Here is a 24,508-nt window from a genome sequence, read left to right as displayed (position 1 = left end):
ATATGCTCTTCATATATTATATTGATCATTAAATATTATATATTTAATAAGTTTTTTAGTCTATATATTTTTATTTAATTCAAAAGGTGATATTAAAAATAGAGGTTGTAAAGTTATATTTTATATACTTCATTTGTAATTTTTTCAAGTAGGGAGGTGCATTTGCACCCTTCACTCAACGTGACCTATCATACTAGTATCAAATACAATATGTGTTTGATATATTGATACTTTTTTTAAAATATAGGATATGATATGTTTTCAACACGCATGCACACACATCATGAAAACATTAAAAATATGATTTCAATTTAAAAAATATTCAAACTAACACGCAATATAAATCATAATTATTAATTATACTTCTATCATATCAACACCTAATTGCCTACCAGTAGTATAGTATCAAAAACTCCTCATCAAATTATTTGAAAAAATGATAGCTTCATATATATAGATATATATATATATATCTTGTTCCACCTATAACTTGCTTAGGATTTATAACTTAAGAAAAATGTAATCTTTATTCTTTTATTATATCAAAAATTTATTTATTTTAAATCTAATATTTAACTTTAAAAGAAAATAAAAAAGACATTCATAATAAAAAATTTAATATCATGATATTTAATAAAATTTAATTTCACAAAATTTTCTTTTAGTATTGACTCGCAATTTAAAAATATCAAATGCATATCAAAAATTAAAATTTTAAATTAAAAAAATATTTTGATACTTTACAAATACGTATCAAAATAGTATTGATGAATGTTAATATCGAATACAATATGAATACGAATATATGAATCAATTTAAAATATTAGTGTTTCACAGCTGAAGAGTATAAATGCTCTTGGGAGGAAGAGAGAACAAATGGGAATCCAAAAATCAGAAAAAACCACTGGTCAGAAAACAGCAGAGAAAGCTAGACGCAGGCAGTGATTTTTAAGAAGACTGCGCGTATTCCTTCCTTTCGATTTGGTTGCAAGTTGCAACAGATTAAACCAAAGATATGCGATGAGATATTGAATTTAAATATCACGAATAAAAAATAAATATTAAGTATTTTGTCCTTATTTGAACATTTTCTTTACTCCTTTCATGGAAATAAAATAAAATAATGCAAATTGTTTGCTGCATGAAAAAATGTCAAATGATAAATTAAAGTTAATAAAAATGACGAGAAAAGCTTTTCATTGTGCAGGTTTATTTGCACAGTTTGTATGATCGTATCGAAATCAACTTGATTCTTCTCCCTTTAGGGGTGCAGGCGTGCAGGTTACAAGCGTCTCTGTTATCTGCTAGGTGAATTCAACCCAAAAATCCATTACATTGGAGTTATCTGATTTAACTTTAATAATATCAGTTAAAAATATTTTTTAAAAACTCTAAAATATAAGCCATTAAATTGATTTATTATCATAATTCACCATTTAAATCAAGTTTTGGATTGGGCGAGTGTCCCATCTCAAGTTTACTTAGCTCAATAAATGTCTCAATTTATTGCTATTTAGGAATTATCAAGATATGTTTTTCTTAAAAAATTAAAACAAATTTCATGATTAAAATATTTATTAGAAATATACCAAAATAAAACATGATGCAAAAAAAATATTCACAACATATGTTGTTCTTTTTAAAAATTTAAGATTTAATAATTTTTAAATATTATATGATAAAATTTTTGACCACTGATTTAATCAATTAACTAGATTTATATCACATGCAATGCACGTGATTGTTTTAGTTTTAAAAAATATAATTAATAATTAATATTAAAAAATTATATTAGCATTCTTCCACTACATGTGAGATATTTTTTTGGAGGAAATGGAGTGTAAGGCTAAGCCATTGTTGGTGAGTTTTCTTTAAAGAGGATTTGCCATTCATAACTCAATTTTTTTGTCCCCTCAAATTGAAGGAATTAAAGATGGAGTCAAATAATATAATTATTTCATTGATAAAATCACCCATAACCTTTTATCATAATAAAAAAAATTATATTTTTTTTCATTCTTCAACCATCTCTCGCTTCTCACTAGAGCTGCACATAGGTAGGGTCAAGTCAAGTATCGCCCCTTCCTAGTGCCCAGCTCAATGTGTAATCAGGCACTAGGTTGGCTCGATTGATCTGAAAATATTTTTACAAGTATCTTTTAAAAAATATATAAAAAAGTTTTCCTTAAAATATTATTATTATTTAAAATATATTCTTCATAAAACTAACATTAGAATCAAAAGTAATTTTTTTAAAGTTTAAATGAACAGCAATTGCTAATTATTTTTACATAATGATAAGTTAAAGTAAATTTTGAATTTTGAAAGAGATTTAAAAAATTGTAATGATAAAAAATATTAAAAGATCATAAAAATAATATAATTTATAACTTTCAACAAAAACTAATTTCATAAAATAAATATCATTTACAAAAAATAAAAAAAACTTGCATATGTTTGAGCAATGTAGGGTTTGACTCCTGTTGATGCCTAGCCTAATGTACTCGAATGTTTCAAGCGAGGTTGGGCAGATGAGGCATAATGCACAACTCTACTTTCTGCCATTACTCTCTCTCTCTCTCTCTTGCTCTCTCGCGCGCCCTCTCTGACGCTACAACGATGTTGTATTTTCCTCTTTACAAAAGGCATATTTGTTTGAGTGATTCTAGTGCTTACTTTCTCTTTTATTCTTAATTATTCATATCCTGTTTGACCATTAATTTTAATTATTATTATTTTTTGTTCGACAATATTATAATTATTTAATGGGTATTGTTATTATTTTTAAATTTAGTCATATGGGTAATATTAAAAGAAATACCTCTTAATCAATTCCGTTCTATCCATTTTATGATAAATTTCAAACAATGCTCATATAAAATCATTCATTTCCATCATAAAACTCAAACAATAAAAAGTTTTGCTTTATCCCACTCCACTATACTCCACTATATTCCACTCTATTAATGATAATTCTTTTCCATTTAATTTTAAATTTTTAAACGCATTCTTAAAGTAAAATACTTCATTCCCCTCCATTTCATCTCAATTAAAAAAATATTTTTCATTTTTAAAATCTACATTAATCTTTCTTAAAATAAATAGTTAATAGTAATAAAATTTAAATATACCTTCTACTTTTAAATTTTTATTTTCATTTATCTCATACATGTTAAATTAAAATACCATTCTTAATACATTCTTTAAATTTATATTCGTATTTCAAATTTATTAGTCAAGCAAACTGATTTATTTAGTATTTTTTATAAATTAAATTCATACTCCCTCCTTTTAAAAATTTAAAGTATTTTTAACCAACTCTCACTCCTAATAAAATAATTACTTATTTTCAAATCAACATCATTTTTTATATTTATCTATATTCAATAGGGTGTTTTACTTAAAATAAATATCAAATAATTTATTTATGAGGGGCATTTAAAAAAATAATAATTACATAATGTGTTATATTTTTTAATATCTAACCCCTTAAAAAAGTAAAATTCCTTATATTTTTTAATAAATGAAGTAATTTTACTAAAATAATATTTCAAAGATGTATTTGCAAAAAAAATGAAACAAGAGATAGATTAGTAAATAAAATTTATGTTTATGTTGATTTAAATTTTATAATTTTCATAAATATTTTTAAATTGTTGTCATACTTAATTGTTTAAGGTTTCTTTTTTGGCCAAAAATTGTTTGAAGTTTCTTAAATTAAGAAGCAAGAGGATAGATGAATAGATTATAAAGGTAAATTAATAATTTAAAATTTTCAACATAAATACAAATAAAAAAGTAAATATTTTAAAATATTTAACATAATATTCTTAATAGTTTTAAAAATAAGATTTAAATGTAAGTTTTAAAAATAAAGAATAATTTTTTATAATTTTAACAAAACAAAAGGCATACCAATGTATTTTACTCTATAATTTATTATTTGTGTAAATTAAAAATCTAAAGAATACTTTATTTTAATTTTTTTTGTTCATACATATTAAAACATAAATAATAACTTGTTTTATTTTATAATGTGTTGTCCCTTAAAAATTAAAATTTAAGAAATAACTTCATTTTTTTAATTTCCAAAATATCTCCATAACTAACAGTTACAGAGATAACATGGTTTAGATAATATTTTTTTAATGGTAGATCTCACATTTATTTTTTTTAACCATGAGTCCCACAACTATATATCTTCACATATTATTTTTTTTTAACAAAATCATCCATTAACTACTTTTTAAAAAACATAAATTTTCTTAAATTAATTAACAATTTAATTATAGGTCTCACACTTGCTTTTTTGCCGTAATTTTTTACATGTCTAACACCTATTATTTTTACTAAAAATTTTATATTGACCATCAATTTTTACCATAAATCTTATATGATCTTTTAAAATATAAAAATTTTATTATTTTTTACACCTAGTTTAAATTTTTAAAAATTACAAATATATGTCTCACACCCACTTTTTTTTATCATGGATCCACAATTATATATATATATATATATATATTTTAACAAAATCATCCATTAATTAAATTTATTTTTTTAAAAAGAAAAGCACTGTGTAAATGAGCAGCCCATCCACCAATTAACATCTACTTCTTACAGCGTGTTTGGATTAAAAAAATTATCAATTTTTTTCAGTTGAAAAATTGTAAAAAATTGATTAATCAAAAAAATACCCAAACATCAATTTTTTAATTAATCAGTTGTTGAGAGAAAAATAGATTTTTTCCTGTCTTTTTTAGCTTCTGCGTCTGAAAGAGAAGGGAGGAGAATAAGAAAAGCTGATGAAAAAGCATGTAGAAAAATTATAAAGAAAGGCTCAAGTAAAAATTATAAGAATGGCACAACATTTAATAAACATAAAACCAAACTGTCTTATTTTCCTTTTTTTTAATAAAATTTAAACTTTAATCTTACAAAAAGTTACTAGCATAAGTTTTTATTAACCACTATCTTTTACTTAACGCTTACTATAAAATAATTCAAATAAAATATTAATTGATAGGAAAAAATAATTTAATTTAATTTAAAATTTATGTCATTATAAAGATTGTTGCAAAGGTTCGAGAGAGAGATTTTATATCATTTGTTATATTATTATATTTTTTATGTTGTCAAAATTTTAGGGCAATGCTGAACATATTCGATATAAACATGTCATTAAAGATCAATTTATATATTATCATCTTCATTAATTATTATAAAATTGATATTTAGTATTTAAAAAATTAAATTTTTTCTTTTATTAAATTTATTTAAACTAAGATATATTGAATTATTTATTTACATAAATTAAATTGTTAATATTAATATAATTTAAGTTGTTATAATTAATCAGATATGTAATTTAAATAATATATTTTACTTAAATAAAATTTAACAAATTTAATAATATTAGATACAAGTGTATTAATAATTTAATTTTAAAAAATAATATCCTTATATAATTAAAATTAATTCTGCCTAAATTATTCAAATATTTTTAATTATATTAAAAATTAATTTTTTAAAAAATAATATTCAAACAAATTTTGTTATAATTAATTAATTATATCCATCTAAAACTCAAACGATCACTTAAACAGCCGGAAGGCATAGTACCAGCAGAGAATGGAAATCCACGATATTTTGGAGTGCCAGCAGAAGGAAACCACGAAGATGACTTGGCAACATCACGTTCATGTTGCCAAGAATTGGCTGTCTTCATACTTGCTCCGCGGTGATGCTGCGTATCAGTAACGCTTCATGTTTTATCGCCCGTTTCGGCGGTTCCCTTTCTGCGTCATGGATTCCGCCCTCTCTTCGCTGTCCGCCACGTGGACGCTATTTTATTTTTTCTCATACACTGCGACACTCAATAGTTAATGCGGGTTCTTAATATATTCCCCGTAATTAATTCCCGCTCTTTCTTTCAATTCCTTTCAACTGTAATGATAATGATGAGCGAATAAAAAAAACGTGGCCTCTCATGGAATGAATAATATCTCTGTCCCGCTTTTAACTAATTGCGGTTTGGCGGTCGGCAACGGGATATTGCATTGCACTGGTGCTTAATTGCTGCGATTTCCCCTCTTGCACATTCTCGGTGGAGTTTATACAGGAAAACCCTCACACCTTCGCACCAAAATTTAGGGTTTCGATTCTGTTCATTGCCTTCTAATCAATCTCATGCGTGCCTATCAAGTTTAAGCAACGCGCGGCAATGGCGTACAAGTTTTGAGCCCACCCTGGCCCCTTCTTCTTCTATATTTTCGCATTCATATAAGACTGCCATTGCTCATTGATCTTTACTCATTTTGGATCGTCTCGATATTATTTACTCTGCACCGGCTGCTTTTTCGTTCGTGCCCGGGTACTGCTGCTATTTCACTTTCTTCTTCCTCTTTTTATTTTTGGTTGCATTAAACATTATTGTTCATTCCGCAATTCCGCAATTTTCTTTTTGGATTTTTCATTTTTTCACGTGATATTGTCTGGATTTGGTTCGTTGCGTTTACATTCACGTTATCGTTTATCGAGATTTTCTATTATGATGTGCTTGTTCTATTAATCAGCAGTTTTATTTATGGTATCCAGTTCGAATTCCAAAGCAAGTGATTCTTGCTTACATGTTTTTAAGCTTCACTATTTTTTCTTATCTGTATGAAATGTGTGTGTCTGTAGCTATAGCTACACATCCTCACAAATGTAAGGTGAGAGGAACAAATCTTGCCCATCAGATGTTGCTTAAATCGTCAGTGTTAAAACTTCCAAGTCATGCACCTTTTTTATGTGGACAAACTTGTAGTACTTTTCTATTTATCATAAACAGTTCGTGCAGCGTCCTCTGATAAAGATTACTTGCTTCATTTTCACAACAAACCAATGCTCTTAGCGGACATGCGTTCTCAGGATCAGTAAACGTTACACTTTTAATTTCAATGTAAACTATCTATTGGCTTAGAAAAGTTCATATTCATTCATATTAGATAATGCTCATAATATTTCACGGTAATGCACAATATGAGTTATTCAAGAAATTACTAATGACTTATCAACAACCATTTTATATTTGGTTTAGCATGTACGATCAATATGATAAATTCTTCATCATATAGTTGGAAATTGAAATGATGGAAATTACGTTTTGTAAGTTATTCAAAGGAGCAAGTGTATCTGGTCTTAGGTGTCTCCATGATCATGACTATTCAACCTTTTGTTCATTCGCACAGGTGCTTGTTGATTCAAGGTGAAAATCACAGAGAGTATAGTCAGAAAATCTGGTTTACTATAATGACAAATTTTCCATGCTGCAATACTTGAACTTCTCTGAAGAAAGCCATTTTTGAGATATCAGTTGAACTATACATATATTCTTTAGGTGATGAGCATGGCTTGGACGTCATATGTCATTCTTTCTGTGTAAAGATATGTGTCAAGGTTGCCAATATAGTGGACAAAGATGAAAATTGTTGCTCTTTTTACTTCTGCTGGAATTAATATTGGCATCTGTGCGGTGCTTCTTTCACTTTATTCGATATTAAGAAAACAGCCTGGCAATGTTAATGTATACTTTGGACGGAGGCTGGCCTCTAAACGGTCAAGACGCACTGATCTCTGCTTGGAAAGATTTGTTCCTTCCCCTAGCTGGATATTGAAAGCATGGCATACAACTGAAGATGAATTATTGGCTGTTGGTGGCTTGGATGCTGTGGTTTTTATCAGGATAGTTGTATTCAGGTTGTTTAATCCTTTTAAAACGTAATTTTAGCAATTTCATTTTTGGCATCTGGCATGAAATATTTACTGTGTGGTGGTATTTCACTTTTATCAACTGATAATTTCTGAAAATTGAAATAACATCCACGGGTGCCACCTTAGTGAAGATATTTGAGTCACAGAAAGAAGATAGTTTGATGCTCACTTTTATGAAATGTTTCCGTGTTTTTCAGTCCACTTTTTCAGTGCATTTGCTTGGTAACACGAAATAGTAATATCAGGGCTATATGTATAATAATATTTGTCTTTAGTTATGCATCAGATGACATCCTTGTTAGTTTTCCTGATTTGTTAATCATGTCACGCAACCATTTATTTATTTTTAAACAATTCCTCATGAAAAATGTTGTTTGTGCCTCTGAGTTAAAAAGAATCTAAATGTTGAAACTGTCCAGGAACAGAGACTGATGCATAAGTCTTGTTTTAATGCAAGTTCTGAAAAATCTAATAAAATGTTATGACAAGACAAGTCCTTGGCTAGTTAAAAGAACTTTTTAGTTGTGTTTTGACTGATTTTGCAATTGGTTCTTCTGGAAATTTTTATATTTGCCTTTGAAATATGGTAAACGTGGCCAACTTCGTGCTATTTTCATATCTGAGTTGTTATGAGTTTACTTTGAGTACCATTCTCATGTTACTAGAAAACAGTTGTTATTCCATATAGGTCATCGTAAATATATTGTACAAAGAGTTCTCACTGTTCAGTTTGCAGCAGTACTTACTGTCAATGCTACTATTTTCTTCAGTCTTAGAGTTTTTTCCATTGCGGCTATCATCTGCACTGTTCTGGTGCTTCCAGTAAATTACTATGGCCAGGAAGGAAAACACAAGGATATTTCTTTTGAGCCACTGGAAGTATTTTCCATTGAGAATGTTAAAGAAGGCTCAAAATGGTATTCACTATCTTTTATCCCTCAAATATAGTCTTAATTATGTTAGTTTAGTTTGAGAAGGTTATGGTTGAATGGAATAAACAAATAAGATCTCTTGATGTTTCAAAAAATGATGATTTCGAAGCTACATGGGGATCTTTCCTTGTCCATTTTCCTCTTTTTCTTTAACTGATTATTTAGTTTTACTTCCTTCATGCTGGGATTACTTTTAGTGGCGTATGAATATAAATTCATTCCTTCAAATGAAAGCTAATTCCTGTTTATCTAATTATACTAGTAGACAGTTACAAAGAGTAAAAACATCCATTAATCCTAAAAGCTATATAGATCTGCGTTAGTGCAGTGGTTGGGAAGTTACAATAGTGGAAAACTGTGACATGACTTAGTCAAATGTCCTACCTTTCTGTTTCAATTTTAGGTGCTCATATGTCAAAAATAAATGTCTTAATTCAGGAATGCACAGGCAAAAAATGGGATATGGTTGAAAGAAGAGAAAGAGAGAAACGGAGGAGTGAAAGAGAAGAGGAAGAAAGAAGAGAAGACCGGGGGGGGGGGAGAGAGGAAGAGATAAGAGACGAGAGAGAAAGGGAAATAGAGAATAGGGAGAACTGGACTATGTTTCTATATTTTCAATTTTGCATAATATTTGGCCACACCTAGGATCCCTTATATAGGCTCCTTCATCCCTTTATTCTAACAGAATCTAACTAACCAACCCTCAACTAACTAAACTATTTATTCTTTATTCTTACATATCAATACCCTCCCCTCAAAAACCCATGACCTTGAGGGTCAGAGATGGGAAAGTCTGGAAACTGCCTCTGAAAATTAAAACCAGACGTCTAAGTTGCTTCTTTATTTGGCAAGTTTCTCCATTGAACTAATATTCCGGTGATAATCAGCCTTGCTTCCATCCAGCCGTTTTATTTAATATTTTCTCTAACATCCCTATCACCTTGTACAGCCCAACATGAGCAGCCCAATTGTGAAGCTCCTTTAAGCCTATTAAAGGAAATTGATTCAGCTTTTGCTTCTGAAAATGCCACCTGTATGGCGGGTGGGATTTTGACATTTCATCTTAAAAATTATCCAAGCATGGGAACCCAAGGGAAAACCCATCTTTGCGGCACTTTTAATGACAGAAAAGACAAATATTTCAGGCTCTGTGCTCTGCTTTTTCTGGTTCAACTTTTTCGTGATTTTCAAGTTAGTTTTTGAAGAAGCAGCCTCTGCACTTGAAGAAACAGGGGAAGTAGGACCAGTTTTCAAATAAAAAGAATGTATTTTAGGGGAAAGGATGCTTTTATCCTCAACATGTTGAGACCCACCATCACCAGGTGTATTTTTCAGTCCTTTCCACCTGTCCGAACCCAACAAAGATTTCTAAAACCCATCACAAAAATTAAGACCTGTTGCCCTCTGGACTTTACATGTGTCTTCCGCTCTTTGAAGATTGCAATCGTGCACTTGTGTGATGCTCCGAGCTTCTTGCAGTGATAGAGGCTTCAAGATATGATCTTGAGCAGTAGAGTTCTTGTCTAGTCCTGCTACATACGTCTTTAAGGCTTCCACATAGTCTTCCCAAGAAAGCTGTTCACCTCGTTGCATTTGCTGGAAAGATTAACGCCACGTAAATACCTCCTTGTCTAGGTGAATACTTGCCACATTAACCTTCCAAGAATCTGGTGTTTCATCCAAGTGAAAATAATATTCGCACTTCAAAAGCCCACCCAAGAATGTTATCTCGTTGGAATCTTGGAAATTCTGTTCTGGGTTGATGGTTGGCGCCTATGTCTTTGGAAGAGGATCCTCTATCATTGTAGGATTCATCAAAATATCCAACAAGTTGAGCTATTTGGGCAGTGAGGGCTTGGAGTTGATTCTCCAAGATACAAAGTCTTGCATCATTCTGATCTGTCGTCTTCTTGAATGCAGCTTGGGAATGCATTTCTAGCATACAGAGGGAAGGAAAGACTGGCTCTGGATACCACTGATATGGTTGAAAGAAGAGAAAGAGAGAAAGAGAGGAGTGAAAGAGAAGAGGAAGAAAGAAGAGAAAACCCTGGGGGGGGGGAGGAAGAGATAAGAGACGAGAGAGAAAGGGAAACGGAGGATAGGGAGAACTGGACTGTGTTTCTGTATTTTCAATTTTGCATAATATCTGACTACAGTTAGGATCCCTTATATAGGCTCCTTCATCCCTTTATTCTAACAGAATCTAACTAACTAACCCCCAACTAACTAAACTATTTATTCTTTACATATTAAATTGTTTCTCATAAGTTGATGTTCTTCTTTTGTTTGATATCAGGCTTTGGGCGCATTGTCTGGCATTATACATCATAACTATTGCTGCTTGCGCTCTTAGTTATTTTGTAAGGAGTTTACTTACCTGCAATATTATCTTCTCTGTCGTCTTGTTTTTGTCAGAATGGCCCTACCCTTCACAGTTTTTTTGTCTTCTTTTCTTTTCTTTTCTAAATATGACTGATCAACTGACATATTATGTCAGGAATTCAAGGCCATTACTAATTTGAGGCTAGTGCATATTATTGGGTCACCTCCAAATCCAAGTCACTTTGCAATTGTTGTGCGAGGAATTCCGTGGTACCCAGAAGTTTCATACTATGAAACTGTGAGAAAATTTTTCTCAAATTATCATGAATCAACATATTTGTCGCACCAAATGATTTATAAGTCTGGAACTGTGCAGAAATTGAAGGTATATTTCTTGAGGAGAATGATAGTTAGGTTCCTGATAAAATTTTCTAGTAAGTTGAAATATCGATTCAAATAATTACAAATTCTAGAGTTTCAATTATAAATAAGATATTTAAATTTTAAGTATATCTCTCAGTTTGTAATTGAGATTCTGTTTGCAACTATTTGAATCAATATATGCAACTCATTTTTCAGAAAACTTTGTTGGGAACCTAATTGTCATTAATTCCCTCTTCTGGAACTTTACTGTCATTCCCCCTGTTTCTCAACCCCCTCTTTTTAAGTGATGTGATTTTCAGCGTTGTGCTTTTGTTTCCAACTTTATATATTAATGTAAGTATGTAACATATGCTTCCCTCTTAGCCTATATCATCATCATGAGTGTGGTCATAACTGTTGTTATGTGCTTATTCAACAGATTGTTTGTGGCTGTAACTTGGTTCAAGTTGGATAGAAATAATATGAGGGCTCTTTACAGAAATTAGTAATTAGTAATTAGTAATTATGCTTTTCAGTGTTCTGTGACATGCTTGGTTTTTGCGCTTTATAAGGCCTGGTATGAGATTTTCTTGTATCATTTTTTCTTTGAAAGCAACTTGCAAATCCTCTGTATCCTCCTTATATATATATACTGGATTTTTTTTTTCAGGTCATAGAAAATTCATAAATCTTTTGCTACATAGCACTCAGGTGTAAGGGTCACATGCCAGTATGCTAAATATTTTTGGCTTTTGTTGATGCTATTTGTGGATTTTCATACTATATATTGTGCCATGGTCCATTTAATGAATGTGGAGAATGCAGTATGTTAATGTGGACTCTATAACTGTTTGATGTGTTTTAATTCTATCTAAAACAGCCCTTCTCTTTTTTGTATCTTGATTGTGGTTATAAAGATATTGGATTCTATGCTTCCTGATTTATCTTACAGTCTGTGTCAAGTATTGGGTTTTCTGGAATTCTTCTTGGTACCATAACTGCTGTTTATGCTTATTAATCCCTCCTCCCGAAAAAAATAAAAAACTCCAGGATGATGCAGAGCTGATGTATAAATCAATAAAGGGTAGTTCATTTGATCAGAGATGTAAGCCTCATCTTCCGCAATGCTTCTGTGGAGGGCCTAGAAACTCTTTCAAGATGATTTCTAATGAGATAGGCAGCATACATGGGAGAACAGCCTATGATGACGTGAATATAGATGAAAGAAAAAAGGTGCATTTTCTGGCTGGATTAGTCTTTCGTTTTTGTGTTTGAGACTTTTTGTTGCCTCTGCTATAAAATGCCCCAAAGAAAATACAATATTTTTGCAAAGAAAAATAAATTGTTTTAATTGTTGGAAACTAGAGTAGCTACTTAATTTCTAATTATATAACTTTAATTATGAAAGAGAGGTGGCTATAAGTATAAAGAAGAGAATGTTGGGAAGTTATTCCATATTTTATAACATCTCATTGCTTTTAGTTTTTTATTTAATTATTTTAATTTTGAAGTAACAATATTTTAGAAAGTGAGTTTACATGCATGTTAATTTTTGCCTAACTTCCAGTAAAAATTATGTCTCATCGATATTAATTTGTAAGAGTTTTTCCCCATATTATCTGACATTGAAGTATTGAACTACCATCCTTAAAAACATAAAAAGCTATGTGATCAAAATCAACTGATAATTTCATATAAAAACATGCATAATATTTTGCTGAAGATTATATTTGGAATATAAGAATTCATATTTAAATGATATACTTACAACTTACTATGAAAGTTGACATTTTAGTTTGTTAGACATGATTATTACCTTTTAATGTGAATGGATAGAAGTTCCTAGTTTGCATCTTAAAGGAAGAAAAAATAATTAATGGAGCTGCATTGGTATTTTTATCTTTAATGTTAGGATGAGATGCATGGAGATGGTTTTTACTTTTGGGGAAAAAATCTGTATTCCTAGTGGAACAAGGTGTACTAGCTGAATGCGCCTTCAAAAGTAAGGGTTGTATTTGAATTTTCTCATGTGAAAGATTAACATGACGCTGTTATATAAATGGAGATAGACACAGACAAAATGTATGAGACCTACACAAGTGGGGGGTCTATTTAAATGACGAACTCCACAAAGTATGTGGATCCCATGTAGTCTGCCTTTATTACCTTCTTACATGGTTATGTCATGTTATTCCCTTGTGAGAAGATCTGATTCTGGCATAGCTGTATTACAGTAGAAGATATTTGAGATATGATTCTTTTTTATCTGCGGGTGTTTGTAGGTTTGAGTTTCAGCATAGGATTTGTGCTAGTTTGGTAACCATTGTTGTAAACTTGTCAAATTCAATTTGTGGACGCCAGGACATGCAATTTGTCATATTTCGTATGTGTATTAGCGACATAGATTTGAAATTTTGTCAAACTACAGTTACATCAATGCTTGACAGATTAATTTTTTTCCCCTCGTTGCCCATTACAATGGGCTTTATCTCTTCTTCCTATCATTGAGTCATTGTCATTGTTTGTTTTCCACTACAAATAATGTTTTTATTATTTGTTATGCAATGAAATGCAGGTTTTTTTTTTCAAAAAAAAAAAAATCTCATTGTGTAGTCATAGATATGTATGTATATCGAAAGACAGGTTATGTGATACTAAGAATTTTGTATATCCTCCATTTTGCAATTTAAGCTGGGGTCTCAATTGCAGGAGTGTGCAGCTGCTTTTGTGTTCTTTAAAACTCGGTATGCTGCTCTTGTGGCTTCACAAATTCTTCAAACATCAAATCCAATGTTGTGGGTTACCGACCGAGCTCCTGAACCACATGATATTTACTGGTCAAACCTTTGCATACCTTATAGGCAACTTTGGATCCGTAAGATAGCAATACTTGTGGCTTCTGTCGTCTTCATGCTCATGTTCCTTATTCCTGTCACATTCGTGCAAGGCTTGACTCAACTGGATCATCTTCAGGAATCACTCCCTTTTCTGAAAGGGATACTTGAAAAGTAAGATAATTCATGGGGGAAAATGCTGTGGATTTTTATTACTTGTAATATAGCTCATTTTTGAAGGAATAAGAAGACATAGGAATTCCATTGTATGTGAGACTTAATAAAACAATGCTTAACAACCAAGGTGCATTAGTACTAGGCAAGAAATTTCTAGTTCTCCTTTGCGAGCCAGCATGTCTTCCTTCACAGTAAGATTACTTTAATGGTGTGGTTGGTACATAGAAAAATTGTGGAGAAAGGGAAAATGTGAGGGAAGGTATTTTTATCATACTTGGTAGATGGCAAAGTAGCTCTGTAAGGAAGAAAACTTCTCATATTTCTAGGAGAGAGCTTTCCCGTTCCTATTTCCTCTCTCATCCCTTTTTCTGTCCCAACACACTTGCATAATCTACAAAATCACCATGCAAAGCTTACAATTGCAAGTTTGCATCCTGCAACGAGACTCAACTAGGGTGCAAGCTTATAATTGTAAGCGAGTAGGTTTTAATCTCACATTTATTAAGCCAAGCTTGTGACCATGTATGCCACAGTTCGCAATGGTGGTGTCAGTATACACACTTTTTAAATTGTTGTTAATATTCTAATCTGCATCTTTTTTTTTTTTAATAACTTTGACATCTAATAATGTTAGGTGCTGTAAATTTCACTGTGAAAAGTACATTCTCTTGTTAAAATAGGAATTATGCTAAACTTTAACGATTATAACTGACAATTGGATCGTGGAATGCTGGCTAATTTATTAAAATTTAAAATTTTAAATGCTACACATTCATTGCAAATTGACCCTTTATTTTAATGCAGGAAATATGTGGGCCAGATAGTAACTGGATACCTACCAAGTGTGATTTTGATTTTGTTTCTGTATGTTGTTCCTCCAACGATGATGCTATTCTCAGCAATTGAGGGGTCTATTTCACGTAGCAGAAGGAAGAAAAGTGCATGCTACAAAGTTTTGTTCTTCTTGATCTGGAACGTGTTTTTTGTTAATGTTTTCACCGGGTCTGTTATCAGCCAGCTCTCAGTCTTTAACAGGATAACGAACCTACCTGAACAACTTGCCAAAGAAGTGCCAGCGCAGGTGATATATCAAGATTCCTTGATTATATCTGTTCAAAAAGGCATTGTTACGTAGATTTATACATGTTGATGCACGATTTACTGTATCCTTTTGATTTTAATAGAAATCATTTATGCACTAGAGTATGAAGAATTGAGCAACACTGTTTAAATTGCTTTTGACCTAATGTCTGAATATCTTGTTTTATTGAAGTATCAAAATACAAGGGTATCTGTAGACAAATGGAAATGCTACTCTAGGAAACAATTAATTGGTTAGACAAGTCTTTAACAATCAAGGGCTGATTTGTGGACACATGCCTAATTCCTAGGGTCAACTGTAGAAGGCCATGCATGGTGATGTAGGACAGGGAAGGGGAATGGAAAGGGGAAGAGAAGGGAGGGAGAGATGGGACACAGCAAGAAAGGAGGTAGAGATTAGACAAAATTGAGTTGTAAAGAATTTCAAAACGCCCAATATCATTCATCACAAAGGCCTAAAACGAGAATAATACTAACTGTGTTTATAGAGCTCTTAGCAACCTAAAAACTTGAGCTCCAAGCAAGAAGAATTATAAAAATAGGAAAATCTAATAGATAGGAAATAATCTAACAAATCCAAACCAATTAAAATTATGTATTCAAATAAAAATAACGATGAAGTTAATGATAAATTTTCCTAATTTAGGGTAGATGACAATTCCAAATCACATGGTGATGGTTTTTAAGTCGATTGGATCAAATAAGGTCTAAAAACAAAGGTAAAATCATGTCCAATAGCAATGAGGACTATAAAGTATTGGAAATATGTGGGAATATGGCAACGAAGGCGACAAAATATAGGGGGAAAACCTTAGGTCTCTGATTCGTTAACAAAATGTTCTAATATCTTGTTTCATGGAAGAATCAAAATGCAGGCATTTATTTATACAAAGGAATGTTAGTTTAGGAAACAAAACTAATTGGTGAGACTAATCCCTAACAACTAGGGATTTATTTTAACATATAAAATAGATGTACCAAGTTCCTAGGGTCAGCTAATGATTACAATAATTATTAGTACTAGGATTTCTATCAATTTTTGACAATATGCTTACATCAACTAATTTTTTAAGTAACTAATGTTACGGATTTCTAATGTGCTGCATAGACCATATGATGTCAAGTAAAATAGGTTTTGTTGAGATACCATGCTTTCATACCTACCAATTCAGCATTAAATATAAAATCCTCTCCGTCAAAATACAACAATAACAACAACAAGAAGCCTTATTTCATTAGGTGGGGTTGGCTATATGGATTACATGACGCCATTTTACTCTATCATTATTAAGTTTTTAAGAATATTATTAATCAAAAGGTCTCGCTTAACAACCTTCAAAAATGTTCTCTTCGGTCTTCCTCTACCCTTCTTGACGGGGCTCAAAGTCATCTATTTCACTCTCCTCAAAGGTGCTTTTTGTGTTCTTTGTATATGTGCGAATCACCTTAAACAATTTTTTTACCATTTTTTCTTCAATAGGTGCCACACCCAGTTTTTTTATATTCACTCATTTCGAATTTTGTCTTTACGTATATATTCATGCACCCATATCAACATTTCCATCTTTGTTGCTTCAATTTTATGCTCTTGCTGCCCCGCCAAAGTTTAACATTCACTACCATATAAAATTGCTGATCTTATAACAGTTCGATAAAACTTTCCTTTAAGCTTATTAGGTACCTTACGATCGCAAATAACTCTTTTACCTTTTTTCAATTAAACCACCCAGCTTATATTCTATGTGTAATATCTTCATCAATGTCTCTATTTTATTGAATAATTGTTTCCAAATATCTAAACTTTTTCACTTGAAGTATGGTCTGATAACCCAATTTCACTTCCAAGTTACTACTTGCTGACCCCTTATCAAAATTACAATGTAAATATTTTGTTTTACTCCTACTCAGGCGGAAATCTTTTGACTCTAATGTCTTCCTCCATAACTCAAGTTTACAATTTATCTCTTCTCTTCTGTCTGCAATAAAAACTATATCATCCGCAAAAAGCATGCATTTAGGAATTTTCTCTTGAATATGCTCAGTCAAAACATCTAACACTAGATCAAACAAATAAGGACTCAAAGATGATCCTTGATGTAATCCAATCTTTATAGGAAAATCTTTTGTTTCACCACCAAACATTCTTATACTAGTTGTTGCTCCCTCATACATATCTTGTATAGCTCGAATACAGGCAACCTGGACACCTTTTTTTTTCAAAGCCTTCCAAAGTACTCCTTTCGATACATGATCATAAGCTTTTTCTGAATTAATGAAAATCATATGTAAATCTTTGCCTTTACGTTGATACTTTTTCATTAATCCCCTTAGTAGATAAATCACTTCTGTATCGCTCTCCATGGCATGAAGCTAAACTGATTCTTTGAAATCTCAATTTTCAATATCAACCTATACTCAATCACTCTTTCATAGTATGACCCATAAGTTTAATCCTTCTGTAGTTAGCATAATTCTGAATATCTCCTTTATTTTTATGAATAGGAACTAAGATGCTTCTCCTTCAATTGTCCAGCATTCTCTTAGATTGTAAGATCTCATTAAATAACTTAGTTAACCACTACACTCCTTATTCACCCAAACATTTCCACATTTCAATAGGGATACAATCAGATTCATTGGCTCTACCATTTGTCATTTTCTTAAGAGCTTCTCTCATTTTTCAAGCTCGTATTCTTCGATAATCAGAAGTTACTAAATCTTCTAAGCTAATTGATGACCCCCCATCATCATTGAAAAGCTTAGAAAAGTATGTCTCCCATCTATTTTTAATATCGTTATCTGTGACCAAAATATTTTCCTCTTCATCCGTAATATACCTTACTTGTTTTAAATCTCTTGATTTTCTTTTCTTACTCTTAGCAATTTTATAAATTTTATGTTCTCCATCCTTTATTCCAAGAGCATTATAAAACTCTTCAAATGCTTTAGAATGAGCTTCACTCACGATCCTCTTAGTTTCCCTTTTAGCTATACGATACTTTTCTCAATTTCCATCATTATTGTACAAATGAGTGGCTTTGAAACACTTCTTTTTATACTTGATTTTTTACGCTATCATTCCACCACCAAGACTTCTTATCTCTCGGACCAAAATCTCTTGATTCTCCCAAAACTTCTTTGGCAACCAAGTCTTCCCACATGGTATTAGCACTTCCTTGACACTCCCAAATTCCTTCGGCCAAGAGATTTCTTTTGAAGATTTCTCTCTTTTCACTTTTTAATTGTCACCACCTAATCTTTGAAGTTATTATTTGTCGACGCTTTTGGTTTTTACTCATAATACATACATCAAGGACAAGGAACTTGTGTTGTGTCGTAACAATATTTCTAAGAATTGCCTTATAGTTCCGTGTTCTTTATTAAAAAGAAATCAATTTGTGACCTTGAAGCTCTGCTTTTATAAGTGATGAGATGGTCATCCCTCTTTTTGAAAAAGATATTAGCAATCATGAAATCATACGCCAAAGAGAAATTCAGGATATGTTGTCCTTCATTATTTGGTTCCCTAAAACCCAAACCACTATGCACCCTCGTATATGACCTGCCTCCTTCTCAACATGTTTATTAAACTCTCCTCCAATAAAGGTCTTTTCATTATATGATATGCTTTCAATCAACCCCTCCAAGTTTTCCCAAAATAATTCTTTAAGACTGGCTTCTGTCCCAACTTGAGGTGCATAAGCGCTGACGATATTGATAATCTCTCGTTCGATAATCAATTGTAAGGAAATAATTTTATCTTCAATTCTGTTAAGTTCTACCACGTTTTTCTTCCACTCCTTATCGACAATAATACTCACCCCATTGTGTGTGTTTATTTTCCCAGTGTACCAAAGTTTGAAACCTTGAATATCTTTAGCTTGTTCATTTGCCCATTTAGTCTCCTATAGGCACACAATATTTTTCTCTGAATCATAACTCCTACCACCTCTATAGATTTACCAGTCAAGGTCCCAACATTCTAAGTACCAAGTCTGATCTTGCTCACATGGACTAACTTTTTTAGCTGCGCTTGTCCATAATAACGCGGTAGCCCTTGCTCATTTAACACTACATCCGGGCGTCAATGCAGTGGCCTTAACTCAATTATCATTGCACTTTAGCCATGTAGCGCGTTACTTACGGGCAATGACCTAGCATTAGCACAAAAACGTCTATTGTCTATACTCACATGTGATTCAACAAAATTTTATGTTGGCTATTGAGGGCCAAACACAACCCTCCTCTTTTATCTAGACTTGGGACTGGCTATAAAACAAAGGTGGAGTTCCTCTCTATCAAAATAAAATAAATAAAATCCTATTTTACTTGGAGCATTCTTGTTTACTTCGTATACTTCAAGTGAAATTGAGAGATCAGATTATATTAAAGTGAAAAAGTTTAGATATTTGGGAGCTATTATTCAATGTAGGGGAAATTGATGGGGATGTTGCACATAGGATATAAGTTGGGTGGTTTAATTGGAGAAAGGTTAAAAAAGTTATTTGCGATCGAAAGGTAGCTAATAAACTTAAATGGAAGTTTCATTGAATTGTTATAAAAATAGTTATGTTATATGGTAATAAATGTTAGGCTTTAACAGGATAACAAGAGCATGATGTTGGAGTGGTAGAGATGAGAATGTTGAAATGAATTTGCATGCATACATGTAAAAATAGAATTCGAAATGAGAATATGGGAGGAAAAGTGGGCGTAGTATCTATTGAGAGAAAAATGAATTGTTTAAGATAGTTTGAACATATACAAAGATCACTGGAGGCATCGATGAAGAGAGTGGAACGGATAACTTTAAGTCCTGTTAAGAAGGATAGAGGAAGGTCAAAAAAGAAAACTTATAGAAATTGTTGGCCGTGATCTTTTAATTAATAACATTCCTAAAAGCTTGGTAAATGATAAAGTACAAAGGCATTCTACAATCCATGTAATTGACTTCACCTAGTAGGATAAAGTTTGTTGTTGTTATATTCTTGGTTGCTTCATCCCTGCTTATGAGTAGAGTTTAAAAATAAAAAAATGTATATATTCCCCTTACAGTGTTTTTTTTTTTTTTTTGTTTGAAATCCAGGCCACCTTCTTCATAACCTATGTTTTATCATCTGGTTGGGCAAGTTTGGCAAGTGAACTTATCCAAATTTGTTCTCTCTTCTTGATTTGGTTCCAGAGATATATACTCAGATGTAAGGATGATTCACTGATGGGCCCTCCATCTTTTCCATACCATACCGAAACCCCAAGGATTTTACTGTTTGCATTCCTCGGGTTCACCTGTTCTATTCTAGCACCCCTAATAATACCCTTCTTACTGATTTACTTCTTCCTTGGTTACCTTGTTTACAAAAACCAGGTTAGTACTTCTATCAGATTTTGTCTTCTTGATCCTTCATGGAGTTCTTCGAGCTTATATCTGTTTCTTATAATGTAAAATCATGTACTGGGTAAAAGAAAAATATATAATCAATGTCTCGTATGGACTTAGACATGCACAACACCCTTATTCTCCGTGGTGATTGTCTGGACATATTTTCTGGCTAATGTGCTGGCTACATAGTGCATGCAACTTTTTTTGTCCATAAATTTATTAATTATGAGACTATACATAATTGGAAAAGGAAGATGAGAACTGAGAATCAATGTTGCGTGTGGCCCACGTAGCACATGGGATCTAAACTTTCTCTCCCTTCTATCAGAAAAGAGCGGTCTAAGACTTGCCAATTGTTTGCAGCTACTGTTTTTTTGGACCTTTTATGTTAAAGTTCAATTGGCAACTCCAGAAACTAGAAATTCTATGGATTGAAAACAGCAACTTGATTTTTGTTAGCCTCTATGTGAGTAGAACCTGATTTTTCTATTTTTATCTCTTGGGATCTATATCTACACTTATATTCTATGCAATCGGGCCTCAATAGTTTCTTGCTATTGGAAAGAAATCAATGGTGGAGAAATGCTTGTACCAGGACTGTAAGCGGGCCATCATTAGTGATGTTCTGTTTCATTTATTTTCGTTTTTTCAGCTTATCAACGTGTATGTTACAAAATATGATAGTGGCGGAGAGTTTTGGCCCATTGCTCATAACACAACAGTGTTTGCATTGATCTTCACTCAAATAGTTGCTCTTGGGGTGTTTGGCATGAAACGCTCAACTGTTGCATCCGGATTTACCGTTCCTTTGCTGATTCTTACTATTCTATTTCACGAGTACTGTAGGCAGCGATTTCTCCCAATATTCAAGGACAATTCAACTCAGGTTGAAACACTCTATATCTGTTTATCTATCTATCTCCCTGAGTCTTCCTTCTTGTCTCTCTTTGTTTCTCCCATTTGAATTTGATATGCAGTTTGTTTTCTAGGTTCTTATTGACATGGATAGGAGAGATGAGCATGCTGGAAAGATGGAAGAAATATATGATCAGTTGCATGCAGCCTACTGCCAGTTTACTTCGGCAACGCCTGACTCTGATTTTTCCACTAATACGCGTGGCCAGGACTTGGAGGGGTCAAATCAGGTTTCAGAAACTTCGGAGACAGGTTTGTCTCATCTGCACATCCAGTGATTCGGGATTCACCCTCTTATCTCCAACACAAGGACTCAATTCTTTTCTCATTTCAGGCAACCCACAGCCAAAACGATGAATCATGACCAGTACATGGCAGTCCAGCCACGGCAATTTCAGTAATTGATGGGAATTAATGAGTTTCTTTTTTTCTCGCCCTTAAATGCTGGGAGTTGCCGTGCCATGCCCGCTAAGGTGGGTGCATCAAGTCGTCAAGCTTCTGTGTCAGTCATGGTAAATACCATCTCAAGACACTTACACTAGTGAAAGGAAAAAAGCGGGAAATAGATTTTGCCGTAGGTAAGTTCTGCGTCCCAGTAATCATATCGCATCCATCTCCACCGTGTGCTTCCTCTTAATACTTAGGTTCTATAGCTTGCAGAATGTACAAAATTCTTTCGCTGTAAATATTATTCATCAGTATAGTAGTGAGGAAGGCTGCTTTATGTTGCGTCACGCCGACATATGTAAATGAAGGGCCTTAAGCTCAACACAGGGAGACAAATTCTAGTTATGTTGCTGCTCTTTTTCATTTTTTTTTTGGGTCAACCATTTTTTGTTGTTTTAACAAGAAGTCACCGTTAATGTATGATTGTACTTAGTTGGTCAAAAATGTATTGTTGTACGTAAATATTATTCCAAATGCGCTTATAAAGATCGTTTAGGTGTGAGAATTTTAATTTGTATGAATAATATTCTCCGTCTGCACTTTTGCTAAGATCTTGATCTTCCTGGTGAATTCAAATACTACACAATCACAATATCAAAGTTCTTCACTATGGTTACTCAATCATGGTCGAAATATCAAGTAAATTCATAATTATGAGAATCGGAACAGACGGTTCAGTTAGTTCAACTAGGAACTGGCTAGGTATTCGGTCCGAAAATGATGCACAATCGAGGAAGGGAGAACCGCCCTTGAACTGCCTAAGAACTGAGTAAAATTGGGAGAACCAACAATTCAAGCGATCTAGATGGTTCACTATTTTCCTTTTCTTCTCCTTAGTTTTGGCAAGACGACATCGTTTGGCCTTTTTTTTTTTTGAAAAAAAAATTCTATTTTGTGACCGACAAAACCAAAACGGAAACACGCAAATGGAATCCAAATTCTTCCCAAACCTAAATCGGCAAACCCTAAGCTATTTTCGTGCTCTTCACTTCTTCCTTCTTTGATGTCCGACATCAACGATTAGCCCCAATGCTCATGGTGGCGTCGTCACCGGCAGTGGCAGTGGCGGCAACAGTTTGGTTCTGTTGGTTCCTTCTTGGGGTGGTCCTTTTTGCTTCATCCATGTTCTTCTTTTGTATATCATTTTGGATATCTGAGAAGAAATAGAAAAATTAATTAATATGATTCACTTCAGTAGGGCAATTTTCATGCACCTATGAGTTTCAAACTCTAGTGAAAGAGATAAAGTACGGTTATCAGCAACAGCAAGAGGGGTTAAAGAAGAAGATGGAGATGATGGTGGTGGGTGGACATTGATCCGATTGATTGATAGGTAGATTGATATAGTTGTAAGTCATTTACAAGTTTTTCACCACTATGTATTGTGGTAATTTATACATTTTTTTTAATTGAATCAACTATAAATGTACAACGTTGCACCCCATCAGTTAAATTTACTTGTTCATTTTGATGATTTCAAGTTGAAGTGAATTTTTCTTTGGTAAAAAAAAAAAAGTTGAAGTGAATTTTTACTCATTTAGGAGAGCTTTCTGTTCATGGATATATAGAGCGGCTTCTAGTTATAATAAAGGCAAAGTCAACGATGGCGCTAACAAAGTCATTTGGGAGGGAAACAATATTTAGGAAAGCCAAGATTTATCTCCATATTGATTAGTTGAAGGATATTACACAGGTTAGTCAAGAGGAGGAAGAAAGAAAACACTCAAAAAAGAAGAAGAAGAAAGATGGGGGTTTGGAAAAAAAAACATTAATATAATATTTAAATTATATTAATTTAATTATAAATGATTCATGCCCAATTCAACTCTAATCTGACCTTTGAATTATAAACCAGTGCCTCAACCGATTCAATAGCGAATTTAGCTCTAATAACATTGAGTAAATTAATATAAAATTATTGAGCATGAAGCTTCTTTTTATGACGTGTCAGATAATAAGTTGAAGATTATGGCTACTTATGACTTGAACAGTTTTTTAAAATAATTTTTATGATTTTTTGTAAATGCCAAAAAAAAATCATTTAAATGTTTACAAGAAAATGTCAAGAAATGCAAAAACTGGATTAATAAGCTGAGCTCAGGCCAAAAAGCTGAAAAAGAATCCATAAACTAAAAAAAATGTTTATATTGATAATTCAGTTAATAAAAGTTATTTATAATGATAATTCAATTAATAAAAATTTATTTTTCACAGTTCGATTGATGTTTTCCATCAAATATATCTGTACATGAGGTTGAAATGACAAGTATTTTGAACCATAT

The 24,508-nt window shown here is 32.3% G+C and overlaps 1 protein-coding gene across 5 annotated transcripts; it reads left to right on the top strand.

Moving 5' to 3' along the window:
* The first annotated feature begins 5,715 nt into the window (after positions 1 to 5,715).
* LOC129302406 (CSC1-like protein RXW8) lies at positions 5,716 to 22,777 on the top strand. 5 transcript variants are annotated; one of them, XM_054941269.1, is made up of 13 exons: positions 5,732 to 6,373; positions 7,233 to 7,740; positions 8,526 to 8,672; positions 10,984 to 11,047; positions 11,185 to 11,394; positions 12,423 to 12,605; positions 14,082 to 14,116; positions 14,234 to 14,380; positions 15,188 to 15,464; positions 20,571 to 20,849; positions 21,517 to 21,750; positions 21,854 to 22,031; positions 22,114 to 22,777. In XM_054941269.1, the coding sequence occupies exons 2-13, from the start codon at positions 7,463 to 7,465 to the stop codon at positions 22,134 to 22,136; spliced, it is 2,055 nt and encodes a 684-aa protein (XP_054797244.1). In that variant the 5' UTR covers positions 5,732 to 6,373; positions 7,233 to 7,462; the 3' UTR covers positions 22,137 to 22,777. The 5 variants fall into 5 exon arrangements, with proteins under 5 accessions (XP_054797245.1, XP_054797246.1, XP_054797243.1 ...); XM_054941268.1 differs by having other exon boundaries at positions 5,729 to 6,373; positions 14,082 to 14,380; positions 20,667 to 20,849; XM_054941267.1 differs by having other exon boundaries at positions 5,737 to 6,373; positions 14,082 to 14,380.
* The last annotated feature ends 1,731 nt before the right edge of the window (positions 22,778 to 24,508 follow it).

Source organism: Prosopis cineraria, unplaced genomic scaffold (assembly GCF_029017545.1).
Source record: "Prosopis cineraria cultivar Desert tree isolate PC_DT_omini unplaced genomic scaffold, ASM2901754v1 PC2, whole genome shotgun sequence".
In the NCBI taxonomy this organism is placed as follows: Eukaryota; Viridiplantae; Streptophyta; class Magnoliopsida; order Fabales; family Fabaceae; genus Prosopis; species Prosopis cineraria.
Note: the sequence above shows the minus strand (reverse complement) of the source record. Positions and strands in the feature narration are given on the sequence as shown.